The sequence below is a fragment of the Petromyzon marinus genome, chromosome 33, assembly GCF_048934315.1.
Source record: "Petromyzon marinus isolate PM22_M1 ecotype Great Lakes invasive population chromosome 33, UKy_Petmar_22M1.pri1.0, whole genome shotgun sequence".
NCBI classification, from domain to species: Eukaryota; Metazoa; Chordata; class Hyperoartia; order Petromyzontiformes; family Petromyzontidae; genus Petromyzon; species Petromyzon marinus.
Genome location: NC_133699.1, coordinates 8730151 through 8747056, shown reverse-complemented (window position 1 = coordinate 8747056; position 16906 = coordinate 8730151). Strand labels below are relative to the sequence as shown.

The following is a 16906-nucleotide window of genomic DNA, read 5'->3' as shown; positions in this document are numbered from 1 at the left end:
TGCCCGCAGCCGCGTTCCGGGAGACGTGCCCGGCCGGCATGGGCTACCACTTCCCCATGTCCGAGGTCAAGTACAAGATCCGCAAACTCACGGAGGACGAGGTGGCACAGCGCGGGCGCGAACCGGCCGGGCGCCCGCTGCCCACCCCGGCCGACGGGGACGACGCCGCGCTGCTCCGCGGCCTCGACGACTGTGAGTGGCGGTCGAGGTGGGGGCGGGGAGGGGGGGGGGCTACGGGCGCGCGGCTCCGTAGCACCAGCGCATGTGGGGGGTGGTGGGGGGGATGCCGGCGAGGGTTGGTGGATCTCCCTTCCCCGTGGAAGGGTGGGGGGGTGGGCGTCGAGGAGGAGCCCGTACCCCTGGCTCTCCAAGAGAAGGCGGTATCAGCAACAAATGCCGACCTGTTCCGTCTGTACGGGATAGAGTGTTGTCCCCTCGCGCGTGTGGGTTTTTTCTCCGTGGGCTCCGGCGTTTTGTCCACATGGAACACCTTGATACATAGAGGACCGCAGGGCTTGGGGTGGGGGCGGATTTGGCACCAGCTCACCGCGCGGCTGTCTGTGGTTCCTCCCCTCGCCTCCGAGTTGTCCTTTGTCTTCGTGAGCGGGTACTGTGTGGCGCGTTGTGAGCTGAATCGTTTTTTTTTTCATCAACACGGTGTGTTGAGCACAGGGACCAAAGGGTCAAAACGTCAAGCGGCCAGCAAGAAACAGCACTGTCGAAGTTGCCATAGACAAGAGGTCAACACGCTAATTGAATTAAGCAAGAGCAATGTAAGAGTTTGGGAGAGGCAATGGGATGAATTCCAGGGTGGAGCAGTGCGAGGGATGACGCAGAGAGAGATGTTTGTGCCCTGCAGGGTTGGTGGTGGTGGTTAACCTCAGTGTGGATGACGTGGAACAGTCTCATAGGGCCAGTGATTAACATAAGATGGAACAGTCCAGAACTTTTTTTCCGGCTGTTACTTTGGCACACCACATCCATCCATTTTGTCCTCAGAAATTGTATAAACCTGTTAATAGTATTGTAGCAATATAGGGTACAATAATATAGGATTATTATGAATAGATGTATAGCTTGTACCTTACACCCATAATCCAGACTCTTAGCCAGCCTGGCAGCGTTCCGGTAAATATCGAGTGAGAAATTACACCATGGGTTGAGCCACCTTCGGAGGCCATCATCGGACAGGGTGAGGAGACCGCTCACTGTGTGGGCGGGGATAGTGGTTGAGTGGGCGTGGCTATGTAAAACTGGGCGGGGCTAACAGAGGGAGGGGCCGCCAGTTCACCACCACGTGTGCCCGGTTGAGCCTCCCAAAAATTCAGTAGCTTTTGACGTGAGTCGGTATTGGGATCATTCTTCTGTGCACACTGCCGGCTGCGCCGCAAAGCGAGGCAAGGTGGAGAGATGTTAACTACCTCGCCTGGTATACAGGAGATCGTGGGTTCGATCCCGACCCTGGCGCCTGTATATTTGGAGTGTGCTTACTGTCCCCGTGGTCGTGTGGATTTTTCTCTGGTTTTTCCTTACACATTTAGAAACACGCGTTTAGATCATTTGGCTACTATACATTTCGACGTGATAATCCATTTTGTTGAGCTATCATCTGTGGCCAGGTCGCTTCTGAAAAAGAGCTATATAGCTCAGTGGGCCTTACCTGGTAAAATAAAAATAGCGAGTGTGGCGGAGCCACTGTTAATCATGTGGCATTGGTGTAATTACAAGAGTGTTGATTTTACACAGTGTGCCCAGTAAACACTTCAGCAGAGGCAGCAGCAGCAGCAGCGGCTGTACTAAACAGCCCCTATGGAGAAATGTACCACATGTCGATCGATGTGCACATTCTGGGCAGCCGCGCATCGCATCTGTTGTGAATATCGTGTTGCCAGCACGGCCACCTTCGATCTGCTCGCAGCTTCCCCCTCTCGACAATTCTACTACGCGCAGTTCACACGGTCACTCGTCAGGCAGTCGGCACAGGTGAAGACGCAGCCCTGGGATGACCGCTGGCTGAAGGGCCTCCGCTAGACGGAGCTCTGGAGAGACCCTCTAGCGGACGACTTTTACACGCTGCCGATTGGCAAACTGTGGTGAAATCATTTACACCGCTGACTGGACAGCGGGCGGAGGATTTGTTTTGACTGAGATTGTTTCAGCACAAAGAGACCTCGTGTCCAGCAGCGTTGCAGTGCTTCGATGATAGTTTCGTAATAACGGGCATTATAATAATGTTTTGCTAATGGGTTTTTTTGCAGATGATATTTTGGAAGGTCAGCAGGTAAGAAACATTTTTTTTAATTGTATTAGTACATCATCGTTATCATAATCAGCTGTTTTTTTTATCCACTACTGGATGAAAGCCTCCCCATGCCCTCATCATCTCTCTGCCTTAGAATGCCACAATCCATCTTTTCTTCCTGCACGCAAATTGATCTCATTGCTCCATCTCCGCTGTGGGCCTTTTCTCAGGCATGCTCTCGCCTTTGGCTGCCATTCTGTCACCAGTCTTATCCGTCAACCATCATCATCATCATCATCCCTTCTGACATTGATGTGTCCTGCCCATGTAAATGCCTTGTGTTTGAGTTGACACTTTGCGTGCCGTGTTCATGCGTATACTCAAATCATAAATAACGTGGGACACTAAGGTACATTGCTCTTGAATAGGGGTACGGAAATAACACAATGATCATTTCCTCTGCAGATTATCGCTCAGCTCCAAGATGGACAGCGGAGTTTCCAAGGTACGGCAACAAAGACTCGCGCAGAGCAAGGGTCGCTGATTTGCACTCTGTCATGAAACGCTTGCCACCACCGATCAGCACGGTTGGCTTCGTGTGGTGCGAAACAAGCTCAGCATACATTCAATTACATGTAATCCATCAATTCCCTTGAAATAGATTAATCTAGTCTCAATGAGTTGTTACTAATAATAATGATGATAATGTACAGCCCTTTGTCAATTCGCTGCTGAATGAAGGCCTCCCGAAGCCGTGTCGGTCTCGGGGGATGTTAGACCATACTTGACCAGACTGGTGCGGGCAGGTTGGTGAACGTTTGGGGGTGGTCGCTGATGTTAGCCGTGGCTGGGAATCGAACTCGGGTAGCCCGGTTCATGGCACAATGTGCTAACCACTGTGCCACCACTCCAGGAGGTGTAGTGGAGGGTGACGGAGAGAGATTGTGTAATTGTTTCGTGTCACCTACAACGCAAGCCGCTAGAGGTGCTGCCACCATTTACTACAATGGGTACAATAATAAATACATACTCTTGAATCGAATCACAACCCATAATTGCGACAACTCATTCGAACCACCGTGGGAAGAGGCGGTCTGAGTCATAACACATCTGATATTCATATGTGCACCGCATGTATAAAGTCTCGTATTTATATCGTCCGTTATCCCGGTGGAGTCCTTGACACTTGTTTCTAAGTCCTTCCTCTAAAGACGCTCGCGGGCCACTTGGCAGCGCTTAAACAAAATAAACGGCCGTGCCTCTCCGTTTATTTGGAGTTTGCTTGGCGTCCCTTGGGAGACGAAGGACAGTGATCACCTTCGTGCAAACGCCGTATTGTTCTGGGACCTCCCGCCGCATAACAAAGACAAAGATCCCCCGTAGAGCCTTAACAGACTGTTGGGGCAAGTGCTTTTAGCGAGCACCACCTATGAGGGATGGCACGGCACACGAGGAGCTGGTTGGTCAGCACCATGCCCGGCCGCGTTTGTCTTCCCAGTGGCGATGTTTATACACCGCATCAGGTACTGCTCTTTGAGGCTGAGTTGACCTCGGGGAGGCCGAGGACCAGTTTACATATTCGTCACTGGTGTTGGCCGTGAGCGGGAATCAAACTCGGGATACCGGGTTCTTAACGTAGCGCGCTAACCGCTGCGACACACACATACACGCGGGACGGCACCAACCACGTGGTTAGTCAGTGCCGAATACCTGTCCAATCTCTGCGGCCCTCTATGTATTCAGTTGTTATCGTCCAATTAATGAGCGTTCACGTGTGCGGAGAAAACTGCTCAAAATGCAGGAAGCCAATATCGGTGTGCTGCGTGTGTGCACTGGGCTGTGCCGCTGTTTTCTTGGTTTGGCCGGGGAAGAGATCTCGCAGAGGCTGCAGCGTCCAGCCCTGGTGGAGCCTCCTCCTGGAGCGGCCACGGGGAGAGAGACACACGGAGGTGGCGGCGGCGGCGTGAGACAGCCCGTGGCAGGGACGGTCGGGGCCATCTCGTCCGACAGGGAGCCCCCCAAGAGAATCCAGAGTATGACCATCGTCATCATCATCATTGTCATCATCATTGTAGTCATAATTGTCATTGTCATGATCATTATTGTCACCGTCATCATTGTCATCATCATTGTAGTCATAATTGTCATTTGTTCTATTCGGTAAAGTCACGTAGGTAAAAAAATAACCTACGTGACTTTACCGAATAGAACCAAAGAGTATGGATCCTTGCAGTCACGAAAGCTTCAAATCTAGAAATAATTGTCATTGTCATGATCATTATTGTCACCGTCATCATCATCATTGTCATCATCATTTTAGCCTTCGTAATGATCATAATTACGATTTTTAGCTTTGCCATCATAGATATTGCCGTTATCTTCTCTATCATTGTCATCTTCCTCGTCATCATCATTGTCATTATGATTATTCATGATGATAGTCATTGTGATCAGTGTCTTCTTCATCATCATCATCACTGATATCATCATCGTTATCTTCTCCTGCAGTAGGTACCTCGCGTGAATCTCCTGGCAGCGTGGTGAGACAGCCAGGAGGAGGAGCTGGTGCCATCCCGCCCGACAGAGACTCGCCAAAGAGAATCCAAAGTACGACCCTAATCATTCTTCTCATCATCGCCATCAAATCATCTTCCTCGTTTTAATTGTGAGCATGATCAGTTTTTTCATCATCGTGGTCATCATCATCATCATCAATCAGTGGGGTTTGGGTCAGGAAGCACGGGTTGCTTTTCCACTGCACAAGCCATCACATGTAGTGTGTGCCAGGGACGTCACACACTACATGTGACGCCAAGACACAGGCAGATGACGTGGCGACACTGTGTCTGAGTCGTGCCACGCCCCCTGGCCCTGCTCGGCCCCGAGCCAGATCCAGATGTCATCCGGTGAGGCCAGCGCAGCACGTCTCGGTAAAATACCATTGGAAAACCACCCGTGCTGTGCCGGCCCAGTGCTGGCCTGTACCAGCACGGCTCGCATGTGCAAGTGGAAAAAGGCTTATACCAGGGAACCATTGAGGCATCGCAGAGGGCATAGGCGCCCCGTGCTGCATGCGAGGGAAGGGCTTGTTTACGCATGAGACGCTAAATGAGAACCATCTTGGGACCGCGGTCCGCTGCACGCGGCCACATTTTAAGGAACGCGGCGCCGGAGGTGGATTCCGGTCAAATTGTATTTCACGGAAAAAGATGAAAAAAGGCAGCGTCAGACAAGCGTTGCACGAGGATTTTAAACCGCATTTATTTGATACGCATTGCACTGGAAATCGAATCATTCGCAGGAATGAATGTGGATGGACGGTTGTGCATGCTACGTGTGATTGGGGATTGTTGACGTGAGCACGGGGTGCACTGTGACAGAAATAGGATTTGGAATGATTTTCTCGCGGATCGCGCGTTTAGCGGAACGGAGGAAAATGTTGAATCAATGAAATACTTATTTCTCTTCGGCCGTTTTGATCTTCACGAAAATAACTTCTCGCTTTGACCTTTATTATCGCTTCTTGCATTCATTTCCATCAAACACAACGGGCTGTGATGTGTAAAAGTAAAAAAAAACAGTTTTAAGAAAAAATTACCGCCACACGTGGCATTAAAACAATTTCCAGCGCTTCGCCTGAAAGCCAGATCTGCCGGATCCCCAGAAAGTTGAATCAGATGCCGCGTCTGCCGTCAACTCTTTGACCCGCCCGCTCCCCGTGGCACCATCGGAGCCTGTCTGCTCTCCGGCCGGCCACTTTGAAGAAACCCCACAGCTGATTGTGGTCTCCGCTCCGCGCAAGCGCCGGGTCCGCCCCGCGCCAGTCCCGCGTGCGTCTGCGCTAGTTTTATCCGCGGTGCCAGAAACGCCATCGCGGATTAGCACAGGCTTTGGGGCCGTCAGCTGCCAGCTTGGGGTCCCCCTGCCCCCCGTACCGGGACTGGTGCTGTGTTATCCGCGTGTATGGGGCGGTAGTGGGGGGGGGGGTGGTCTGGCGTCTTAAGAAAGATCGGCTGACCGACCGGAGCCCGTCGAGGGGCCGTGCCCGCCGTGACGAAGTGCGGTGGAGCTCGGCTCGTTGCGGCGGCGGAGCGGGGGACAAGGGCTACGGGTGGCTCGCGTGTCAGCGCATTGGGCCGGCACTGCCAACATCCTGTGTTTTTATGTTTTTGTGTTTGTATTTCAACTCGACGCGAGCCCAGCACAGAGCACCAATCACAGGACAAGAAAGGGGAGAAGGAGGAGGGGGGTGGGCAAAAATTCCACGAGATTGGCACGGCAGGGCTTGGCGAAGAGGGGCCGAGAGCCTCTGTGTCTGGGTTTCAGCGGCTCGCGATGAAACTGCGTCGTATTTTGCGATGATGCCGGTCGGTGCCGTCGATACGACGTCAGTGTTTGTGGCAGAGGGGACGCGAGCAAGGGAGTTTAAGTGAGAATTCGCGTTTGTTAGAGTCGGACGGTTTGTCGGTTTGGGCAGTCGATTTGCACGGTTGGCTAAGTATGGTGCGAAATAATTTCCACGCGCGTGCGTGCGTGCGTTTGATGCCTGCTGCGCCGAGTCAGCTGTTTTGTCTTTTGCAGAGTTACGCAACGCGTCGCTCCTCGTCTCCAGCATTGCGTCAAAGCCCCCCCTGATCCATTTCCTTTCTTCCGCTCGTGTTTACGTCGACAAAAGAGGCGCTCGGAGGAGAATATTTTCTTGTAACTTGAGCCCGGGCTTTGTTATGGTCTGGGTAGTCGTGTAAAACGAGCGCCGAACGCGAATCAAAATAAATCTCGAGCCATATTTGCGTGCATATTTATTTATATTTGTACACTATTTATGGGGTGTTTTGTTCACAGCGGTGACGAACATCTGCCTCCAAAATCCAAACATCTGTGGCCGGGGCCAGTGCGTGAGTTTGGCAGTGGGGTACAGCTGCTCGTGCGAGCCGGGATTCCAAGCAAACGGCCAAAAAACGCGATGTATCGGTAAGCCTCCCTCGGCTTAGGTTGCTATCACCTCCTCTGCGACAGAGTACGCTGGATGCAAACGATTGAGTGGCAGATAGCATGGCTCTCAGTCCAACTGGCTCCCGTCCGGATTACATAAAGGGATTCCTACCTACTCGCCCATCCATCTGTCAATCAATGCATCGGCCAACCTGCATACCAACCTACCTACCCACCCATCTAACCACCTACCAATGTACCCACCCATCTACCTACCTACATACCTACTCACCCACCTACCTGCTCATCCACCTACGCACTTGTCTGCCTACCGACCTACCCACCCACCCGTGTGCCCAACGACCTACTCACTCATCAACTTACCTACCTATTCACCCATCTGTTAACCTACCTACTGACCCACCTACCAACTGATCTTCAACTGCTTGGCATTGTAATACAGCCCAAATTGAATGTATTAATCATCTGACTGGCGACATCTCAACAGTGTTTCTCTTGGTTGTATTAATAGGACTGGATCTGAAATATGTGTTGTTCTTATCGTGACCACCCCCGCCCCGCCACCCCCCCCCCAACCTCCACTCCCCCAAACCCCTCTGTCCACAATCCCCCCCTCCCCCTCCGACCACAGATGTAGACGAATGTCAGAAGAACGCGGGCCTCTGTGCAAACGGGCAATGCGAAAACACGCCCGGAAGCTTCCGCTGCGTCTGTTCCACGGGCTACGCTGCCAGCCCCAGCAGCACCCAGTGTGTCGGTAATCAGTGCCTGTCCTGCCCTGAATTGTCACCCAAGCCTTGTCATTTATCATCTTGCCACGCTGGCAAGATAACATCCAGATAACATCTTGCCACCGTGGAAAGATAACATTTACCTGCTTTTTTACCTCCTCGCCCATCCATCTGCCTACGATGGCAAGATGTTATCTCCCTCGCCTGGTATACAGGAGGTTGTGGGTTCAATTCCGACCCTGACGCCTGCATATTTTGGAGTTTGCATGTTCTCCCTTTGATCACGTGGATTTTTCTCCGGGTCCTTCGGTTTTTCCCTCCACATTTAGGAAATGTGCGTTTAGAGTATTTGGCTGCTATAAATTTACACACGATCAGCCACACTGCGTTGAGCTATCATTTGTGGCCAGCTGGCTTTTGAAAAAGAGCTATATAGCTCAGTTGGGCCTTACCTGGTAAAATAAAAAAAATAGTTTCGTTTAAAATGTGTTACCATGAACCTTGTGCCCACATACCTCCGTCAATCGCCAAAGGCTCGTTCTCCTCGCTCACAATAACAACACAATCAAATCTTTATTCATAGGGCGCCTTTTGTAATCTCGTGAGATGCCTGATTACATTCAGAGGGCTGAATCATAGGGCTAGGCCTTGAGCCTTGATTTAAAAGTCGCCACTGTGGGGCGGAGCTCCTGACGCGATCGGGCAGAGTTCCACGGTGGCAGCCTCCCGAACACAGAGAGAGCCACCGCCTCTCCGTTCCTCCAGAGTCCGACCCTCCCACTGCAGAGCAGGGGTCACGCCTGTCAGCTGACCTCAACGCACGCCGAGGCTGGTAGGGAGAGAAAAGATCTGACAAGTAACCCGGTGCCTGTCCATTGAGTGCCTTTAGATTGGCCGTTTCCTCTCATCCACTCTGTGGTGAACCGCGATATTGCGGAACAGACAACGGCAATTTCTCTTACCCCTGCTCTCTACGCGTCGGTCGATTTTGGAACCGCCTTCCACAGTCGTCAACGTCTTCCATCCTCGCTAAATTCCACAAATGCGTCGTCTTATCTGCTATCGTTATTAGTTCCCTCTGTTGATTGCCCGTAGAGCTCTGTCCCACAATCTCTGCTCTCGAGTTTCTGTAGAAAACCTGGGAGCGCTCATCTGCTGTGCTGTCATGAGTGCTCTGCCTTTTCTTGGCCACTTTTTGTTACTGGTCTTCAGGGCCAGTGCTGTGCAACTGCAAAAAACAAGACAAATATCCCCCGTATAAGCCTTAACATACTTTAGGAGCAAGCGATGTCAGCGAGCACCTATGCAAAAAGAGTACACACACATATGCCTGGCTAACGCCACTTGACATGCGAGTTTTGGAAGGCCTTTGTTCACTCCATGTGTTTAAAACTCAACACTTGGAGTGATAATAAAATTACGAATAACTAAGCAGATAGATGTTCGTCCATCCACGTACAAATAAACTATCCAGCAGCATTTATGTTAGTAGCAAATTTCCAGGCCGCTTTCAGCCTGCTACCCAGATAGATCAAGTTACATCACGACAACCATCCTCCGGCTGCCGCCTCGCTAAAATGGCAAGCGGCAGTTCGCGGACTGCGGAGGCAAAATTATCAAACATCAACACGGAGTAAGAAATATTCCTGTGCCTGCTTGCTCTGCTACAAAAAGCAACCAGATGTCTTGCCGTTGCAAACAAAAATCTTCGGCCAAAAAAACTTCCGAGTGTGGCTACAAATCGGATTTTTTTTTAATTGCTGTCATTAACCCTCTCCCACCAGACGAGAGTCACGCTGAGGAAGATACGTGAATAATATCTGTGCAGACGTGACACGTGCGTACGTTGGACTTCTTTCGCACCGTACATAGCCAACCGTGCTAATCGACCGCCCAAACGTGACCAACCGTCCGACTCACCACCGGCTGACCGACTCGCCGAGCGAGTGGCCGATCGACCGGCTGTGTCGTTCGTTTTTTGTTTTTTTGTTTGGCGCGCGGGCGCGCAGACGTGAACGAGTGCAAGGACCCAAGCGCGTGCCGGACGGGTCGCTGCATCAACACGCCGGGGTCTTTCCACTGCCAGCCGTGCCAGCCCGGTTACCGTGCCGGCCGGCGCGGCCAGTGCGAGGGTGAGCGGCCCGGTTTTGTTAATGTGCCGTCATCTTCGCAGTCGTCGTCGTCCCCTCCGCGGATCGTTAAACTGCCCACGGTGCTTGTTATTGTTGCTGCACGAATGTACATCGTGAGCACAGGCCCGAAGCTCTTTGCTCATTGTGTCGCCGTCCATTATTGCTCTCCATTCATTCGTCCGACGACTTGTGTTTCTATTCATTCATTCCTTCGTCTTTCAGCCCCTATTGCACCGGCATTGTGCTCTCGAGACGACGTTTGGCGTTCGGATCTCTCGCGGAGCAGTTGCAAAACCCCCTCGGGTTACTGAACGGCACCCACGGAAGCGGATATCACAGAGCTACACTCAGACCCCCTTAAAGTGACCTCTGGTCCGCGCACAGTAGGGGGGCAGCGCTTTCCCACAACTCCCCGCCACCGACAGCGGTGCGAAGCGACCGGTGTGGTGGGGGGGGGGGGGGCGCCGCGGTCATTATCCAGCCCACCCACCGCGACAGTCCGCTACCTGTGTGCAGAGCCGTAACGGGGCAGCCCCCACGCACCCCCCCCCCCCCGGCTGGGTGGTCTCCACCGCCGACCAACGCGTGGGCCGCCCTGCCCGCCACTTTGACCCCAAAACCCTCGACCCCCCCCCTCCCCCACGCGATCCCAAGCCGTTACTTCGCGCTTACCGAGCCCCTGTCCAAGGCCGCACGGGGAGGCCGGCGCCTCTTCGGCGTCACCGTTCGCTCCTTTGGCCGTCACTCAGCCGTCGGCTCAGCCGTCTCCCCGCGACGGCAATTTTTTTATTTGAGTGAGAAGTGAAATAGGGGGGTGGGGGGGGGAGGTGGTCAGGAGAGAGGGTCATGGTGCTGGAAGGTGGGGGAGCCCGGTGAGTGAACGGTTCCTGCTGGTTCTTGGCCAAGTTACAGACAGGATCCTCTACAATGCCCGACTCCCACACTACCCCCCCCCCCCCCTCTCTCCTAGTCTTCGTCCAGCAGTGGATAGATCATTGCCGATGATTTAGATCTCGCTCACCACTGATGTCAGCCACGCCTGGGAATTGAACTCTGGTCAGCCCAGTGAATGGCGCAGTGCGCTCATCTCTCTGCGCCACCGCTCCGCCCCCTGATGTTGTTGTGCGTGTGTGCATGCATTCACTGAAGCAGCAATCGGATGAAACGCAGTGGCATCCTCATGTCACAAGTCGGCTACTCGAGCAGACAAACAGCACAACGGCGTCATAGGAAAATGAGATAGAAAAGAACGAAATCTTGATCACAACCAATCACGTCCCACGATTGCGACGACCCATCAACTCGCTCTGGTGGGGTGAATCATGACCCTCCACCTCTCGTGCCTCCGAAGATTTCCACCCCCCTCACTTTCCTCCTCCTCCTCAATCCTTCTTCTCTGTGCCCGGCTCTTCACACCGGGCGCGTTGATGAGGTCACTGCCCTCGAGGTGACCCCGGAGAGTCACACCGGGCGCCTCCGTCTCGCGCCAGGGCTGGCTCGAGGTGGGGGGTGGGTGGGCGGGGTGGGTGGGTGGGGTGGGTGGGGTGAGTGGGTGGGGTGGTTGGGATGGGGGGTGGGTGGGGGTTGGCTGCTGCTGTGGGTGGTAGCGCGAAGGCAGGAGGCAATTACAACAATCGCGCTGCGGCCGTGAAGCTGCCAAATTATGATTCATACGGCGGAACTCGAAACAGATGTTGGAACGCGCGGAATTGGTATTAGCTGCATCGCCACGTATATATTGTGTCGCCGCTTTTTTTGTGCTCCCAGGGCTTTTGATCCTCGCCCACTCCTGACAGCTTTACAGCGGTATTGCTTTTCCGGCCCGAGGGGTCGTTGCCCACGCTCATTCCCGTCCCTTCGCCGCGTTGGCTGTACTGCCGCCGCTAACCGCTAACCCCGTCGCCCCCCGCCCCCCCCCCCCAAGTTCAAACAACAAATTCGCGTCCCTAAGAGCAACATATTTTTTTTATTTTCATTTTGGGAAACCCTCGCACCAATATGGTCAGTTTTTTTGGCGGTGATTTTTGGGTCACTTTTCATGACGCCTATTAAAATTCCGGCCATCTATGGGAAACTGATCACGTCGGTCAAACGATTGCCCGCGGCGAAAAGGAAGACTCACTTGCAATGTTGCAGATGCAGTTTGTCCCCGACAGCCTCTTATTCGTCTGCTGCCAAACTGCCAATTATCCACTTCCGCGGGCAGAAACGCTTGCGTTGTAAAGTGTCGCATACTCGTTTATTTTGACCTCTCTCGTACTCCTCCCCCGTCCAACCCACCCTCGCCCCAACGCAACCCCCCACCACCGCCACCACCATCCCTTGCCCGCCTCCTCCCCACCACCCCGCAGACGTGGACGAGTGCGCAAGCCCCGGCGCGTGCCCCAGCGGGGAGTGCGTCAACTCGCTGGGCTCGTTCGAGTGCCGCCCGTGCCCTGCCGGCTTCACGGGCTCCGGGGGACGCTGTGTCGGTACGGCCCGCCGCCCAGGAGGGCCGCTCCCGCAGCTAGCGGTGCACCACCCCGTGTGCAGGGGGCAGGGAATGGCTCTCGAAGATGACCACAATTGTGTAACGTAGTTTGTTTAAATGTGGTCGTCTTTTGTGTAAACAAATTTCGCTGCTCGTGTTCCGGTCGTGCCCACGGCTCTGTGTCGTGCGATGGCAGAGCTGTGCATGAGGGGACTCGTGAAGTGAACAGTGTTTCGTAGGCCTCTTTATCTACACGAAGGGTGGAACCTGTTAATCGCGGGGTTTTTTTAATGGTCCAGTGCCTCTATGCGTGGCGTGCTGAAGCTCTGTAAGCCTTCAAAGTCTCTCTGTTGAAATCTGGTGAAGGGTTGCTGGGTACATTGTTTTTCTACCCTTGGCTAATGCGCCTCAAAATAGAGTTCATATCAGCTTATACCACTCGTTCAGGTTTTCATTATCAACAGCCACGATCTATCCACTGCCAGATGAGGGCCTCCCCAAGCCATCGCCTCACTCCATCTCCTCGGTGGACCTGCATATCTTGGCGGTATTTCCCCCCAACTTTGGCTGCCACTCCGTCGCTAGTCTCGACCATTGGCCATCGCCTCCATCGCCCCTTCCAGCGGCGCATCCTGACTGAGCTAACCCCCCGTGCCCCCCCCCGCCCCCCTCCCCCCCGCCTCGCTCTCTCCGACGTCCCTTAATTTTTGCCGGGCGGTGCTCCGTCGCCGCGCCCTTCTGGCTCTCTCTGGTTCTCGCTTGCCGTTCCCATAAACACGAAAGTGCGCAAGCTCCCCGCGCCGTGCCCCCGAGCGGGGAGGAGTGCCGTCAACTCGCTGGGCTCGTTGGAGTGCCGCCCATTGCCCCGGCGGCTTCACGCGACGGCGCAAATTAATTACACCGTCACGGCCGCTTGCCGCCTTTCCCCTCCGCAGACGAGAACGAGTGTTTGAGCAGCACGACGGTGTGCCAGCACGGCCGCTGCGTCAACCTCCAGGGGTCGTTCCGCTGCTCCTGCGGACGGGGGTTCACGACGGCGCCCGACGGGAAGAGCTGCCTGGGTAAGCGACGGTGTTTGCACCCCCGTTTAGCGCCTCCCGGTTAGCACGAGTGGGCTGCGTACGGCGCGAAAGAAGTTCAACACGCATACGGAGGCCATGCGTGTTTTATTCCATATGGATTACGGGCGATCATGATGATGATGATGATGATTTCAACTCGTAATGATCGCTCTCGAAGAGAGAGAGAGAGGGAGATGACAACTCAGAGGCACGAGGAGAAACCACAGGACGAGCGGGGAAGGGCAGCAGCCACGCGTGCTGAGCAGCCGGCGCCAACAATCGCCCACGCTCTGTGGCCCTCTCTGTAGAGTACACATATTCTGGGGTTATCGGCCAATTCATGAGTTTCACGTGGGAATGAAACCTGAGCACCCGATGAAAACCCACGCGTTCCAGGGAGAAACGCTATTATCCCACACAGCCGGAACAGGTGGGGTCCACACCAGGGGCGGAGCCAGGGGGGGGGGGGGGGGGGGGTGACAGGGGTGACATTGTGCGGATAAGTGTACGACACTCGGTCTGGCGGACTCCGTGCAACTGCGTTGTCAGAGTGTGTCGCCAACCGATGGCGTCTAGTTCAACAGCCTGACTCTCTAAATCATTCTTGAAATTAACATTAAGTTGAATGTCACCCCGGCCTGAAATGCTGGCTCCGCCCCTGGTCCACACGCGCTGCATTGCGTTCCCCCTGGCGAGCCAGGGTACGTGACACCTCAACGCCCACGGGAAGGTAGTCGCACAACATTTGTGCGATCCACCAGCCCTCGCCTTCAGTGCTGAATTACAGGCTGCCGCTACCGCCGCACAGCTGGAAGTAGCAATGGAGGTAACTACGATGATTCATTGATTCTTTTTTTGTTTGGGTCAGATCGCCACGTGAGTAAAACGCCAATGTGCGTCATACAGCCGTCCTCCACCTGACACGGCCAAATAAATGAGGTTATCGCGTGAACAAACGCTGCCAATGTATTACTTGCATCAGCGCACCACCGGGTATTTTGGAGAAACATCCACCACACATTGAACACATTTGGTACGAAGCTTGGCTGGTAGTTACAACCAGCATCGTCAGGAAATCGCCAGCATCATCTGGCAGGATTCTGGTGGGTGGCGGAGGGTGTGCGACACACGTTGGTAATGTAGTCACGCAGCGATCTGACCCAAAAATCTGTTGTGATTGAAAATTCACAACTGAAAAGCCTGCGTGCTAGAGGTACAAAACCCACAGCAAGCATTCACACACGAGCGGTGAGCGAACGCACGCGCGTGCGTTGGCCGGGCTGGTGTGTGTTGTGTGAGAGCACGAGGTTAATAAAACCGGAGAGTCATTGCGAAAGAGCTGTGGACCATGGGATCGAGAAATTGAGCTGCATTGCGAAACTTCCCTAAGAGCTGCGTTTCACGAGGTCCCCTTCACGAGGTGGCAGGTAGCCATCGCAGCAGCAAAGCTCACGCCTCAAAGCGAGGAGAGCCTGGGTTCGATTCCCCACTCGGGCACCTTTCTGCTTGGAGTTCACATGTCCGCCTGTTCTGCAGTGCGTGAGAGTGCGTGTGCGTGATTTGAGCGTGTGAGCAAATGAGTGAATGTATGTGATTGTGCGGAGCCTGTACGTTCTCCTGTTTTGCAGAGTGGGTGTTTGGGTGTCACTGAGTGAATCCGTTTATGATTTTCTCCGGGTTCTCTGATTTCTCCCTATGACTTAAAAGCTTTAAAAAAATGGAACTTGTATCAGGCAAAAAATCCCAATGCTGAAAAATAACCAGCAAATTACTCAATTTGGATTACACACATAGCAACATTGCCTGCTGCGAAAAACTTGGCGGGACCCTTCTGAGCCTTTCCTGTATAAACAAGTTGAATAACAAGCATAACCCAGAGTGCTTTTCCACTTCTCCAGTTGATTGGACAAGCGATCCATTCAAATTTAATATGCGTACACGTACGGCAGATTTCTCAGTCCATCGTTGGACGCCAGCCCTCTCCTTACGCCGTGTGTGCCAAGCGGTGGATTTGCCCGCGTTGGTCAAGGACGGAAAAGTACACGCAGCGGGAGCCTAAGAAGCATTGTACAACAATCCGTTTTGCTGCATGAGCCTCTGCTGCCTAAAAATGTATCCCCGACTCAGTTTGTACCATTTTGCAGTTTCCTAGCCCTTCGAGAACGTCGTCAGTGTTGGTGTCACAGTCGCCCGATGAGTTTTCTGCCGACCGCCAAGATGTATCAAACCGGTACAACGTCGGTGTGTTTGAACCGTCGTCATTGTTCACTGGGACGTTCAGTTCACACAGACACGCGGTGTTCATCGATCGTGCTGTTGTCATTGCTGTGTCGTTGAGATGTGGACGAGTGCGGCGTGGGGCGACCGTGCCGTGACTCCATGTGCCGCAACTCCCCGGGCTCCTTCACCTGCGTGCCCTGCGGCTCCGGCTACCAACTCGCACCCGACGGCAAGGCGTGCAAAGGTGGGCGGCTCGTCCTCCGCTTCTCCCTCCTCCTTGCCGCTCTTCTTTCTCATCCTCCCACTGTCTCCTCCTCTCCTGCTCCTCTCCCGCCTCCTCCTGCTGCTCCTCCTGCTCCTGCCGCTGCTCCTCTCCCTCCTCCCCCTGCTGCTCCTCTCCCTCCTCCCCCTGCTGCTGCTCCTCTACCTCCTCCCCCTCTCCTCTTCCTGCTGCTCCTCTTCATCCTCCTACTGCTGCTCCTCCCCCTGCTCCTGTTTCCTGCTCCTCCTCCTCCTGCTGCTGCTCCTCTACCTCTTCCTCCTCCTGCTGTGCCTCTTCTCCTCCGCCTGCTGCTCCTCCTCCAGCTCCTCTTCTCCTCATCCCGCTGCTGCTCCCCCTCCTCTTCCTTCTTCCTCTCCTGCGACTGCTTTGTCTGCTCCTCCTTCTGCTTGTTGTGTTCTTTTGCCCAGCGACTGATCCATGGCTCAAGTTCCCTCTCAGCTTCATCCCACTCTACCCTCTTCACCCCCTGCCAGCCGCCTGACACCCCCCCCTCCCCACCACCGGCCCCGCCCCCACCCCCAGCCCGTCAGCCCCCCACCCCCCGCCACCCCCCACCGCCAGCACTGCGTCTGGATGCTTGAGCCGTGACCAGGGGTCAGCAACCTGCTGCTCGCTAGCCGCGTGCTGCTCTTTAAAGGATCGCTTTCGTGGCCGTTATTTATTGAGGACCCACCGTCCTCATATTCACAACGTGCGTTGCTGCTCTTGAAATGTTGATTTTTTTTTTTTACACCGAATTCCATTTTTAAAAAAATGTCTCTTCTCGTTATTTTGGTTTGCTGACCCCTGGGCCACGACTGTGACGTCGTCGCCA

At 54.1% G+C, this 16906-nt stretch overlaps 1 protein-coding gene across 4 annotated transcripts in view; it reads left to right on the top strand.

The window, feature by feature from the left end:
* Positions 1 to 16906, top strand: part of LOC116948380 (latent-transforming growth factor beta-binding protein 1-like) — a 106780-nt gene that overhangs the window by 38938 nt on the left and 50936 nt on the right. For all 4 annotated transcript variants that reach the window (XM_076071353.1, XM_032965000.2, XM_032964998.2 and 1 more), the window contains exons 12-22: positions 10 to 192; positions 2259 to 2281; positions 2708 to 2747; positions 4114 to 4275; positions 4751 to 4849; positions 7085 to 7213; positions 7827 to 7952; positions 9936 to 10058; positions 12410 to 12529; positions 13464 to 13589; positions 15928 to 16053. In XM_076071353.1, coding sequence (XP_075927468.1) covers positions 10 to 192; positions 2259 to 2281; positions 2708 to 2747; positions 4114 to 4275; positions 4751 to 4849; positions 7085 to 7213; positions 7827 to 7952; positions 9936 to 10058; positions 12410 to 12529; positions 13464 to 13589; positions 15928 to 16053 — 1257 coding nt within the window. The remainder of the gene's footprint in view (positions 1 to 9; positions 193 to 2258; positions 2282 to 2707; positions 2748 to 4113; positions 4276 to 4750; positions 4850 to 7084; positions 7214 to 7826; positions 7953 to 9935; positions 10059 to 12409; positions 12530 to 13463; positions 13590 to 15927; positions 16054 to 16906) is intronic.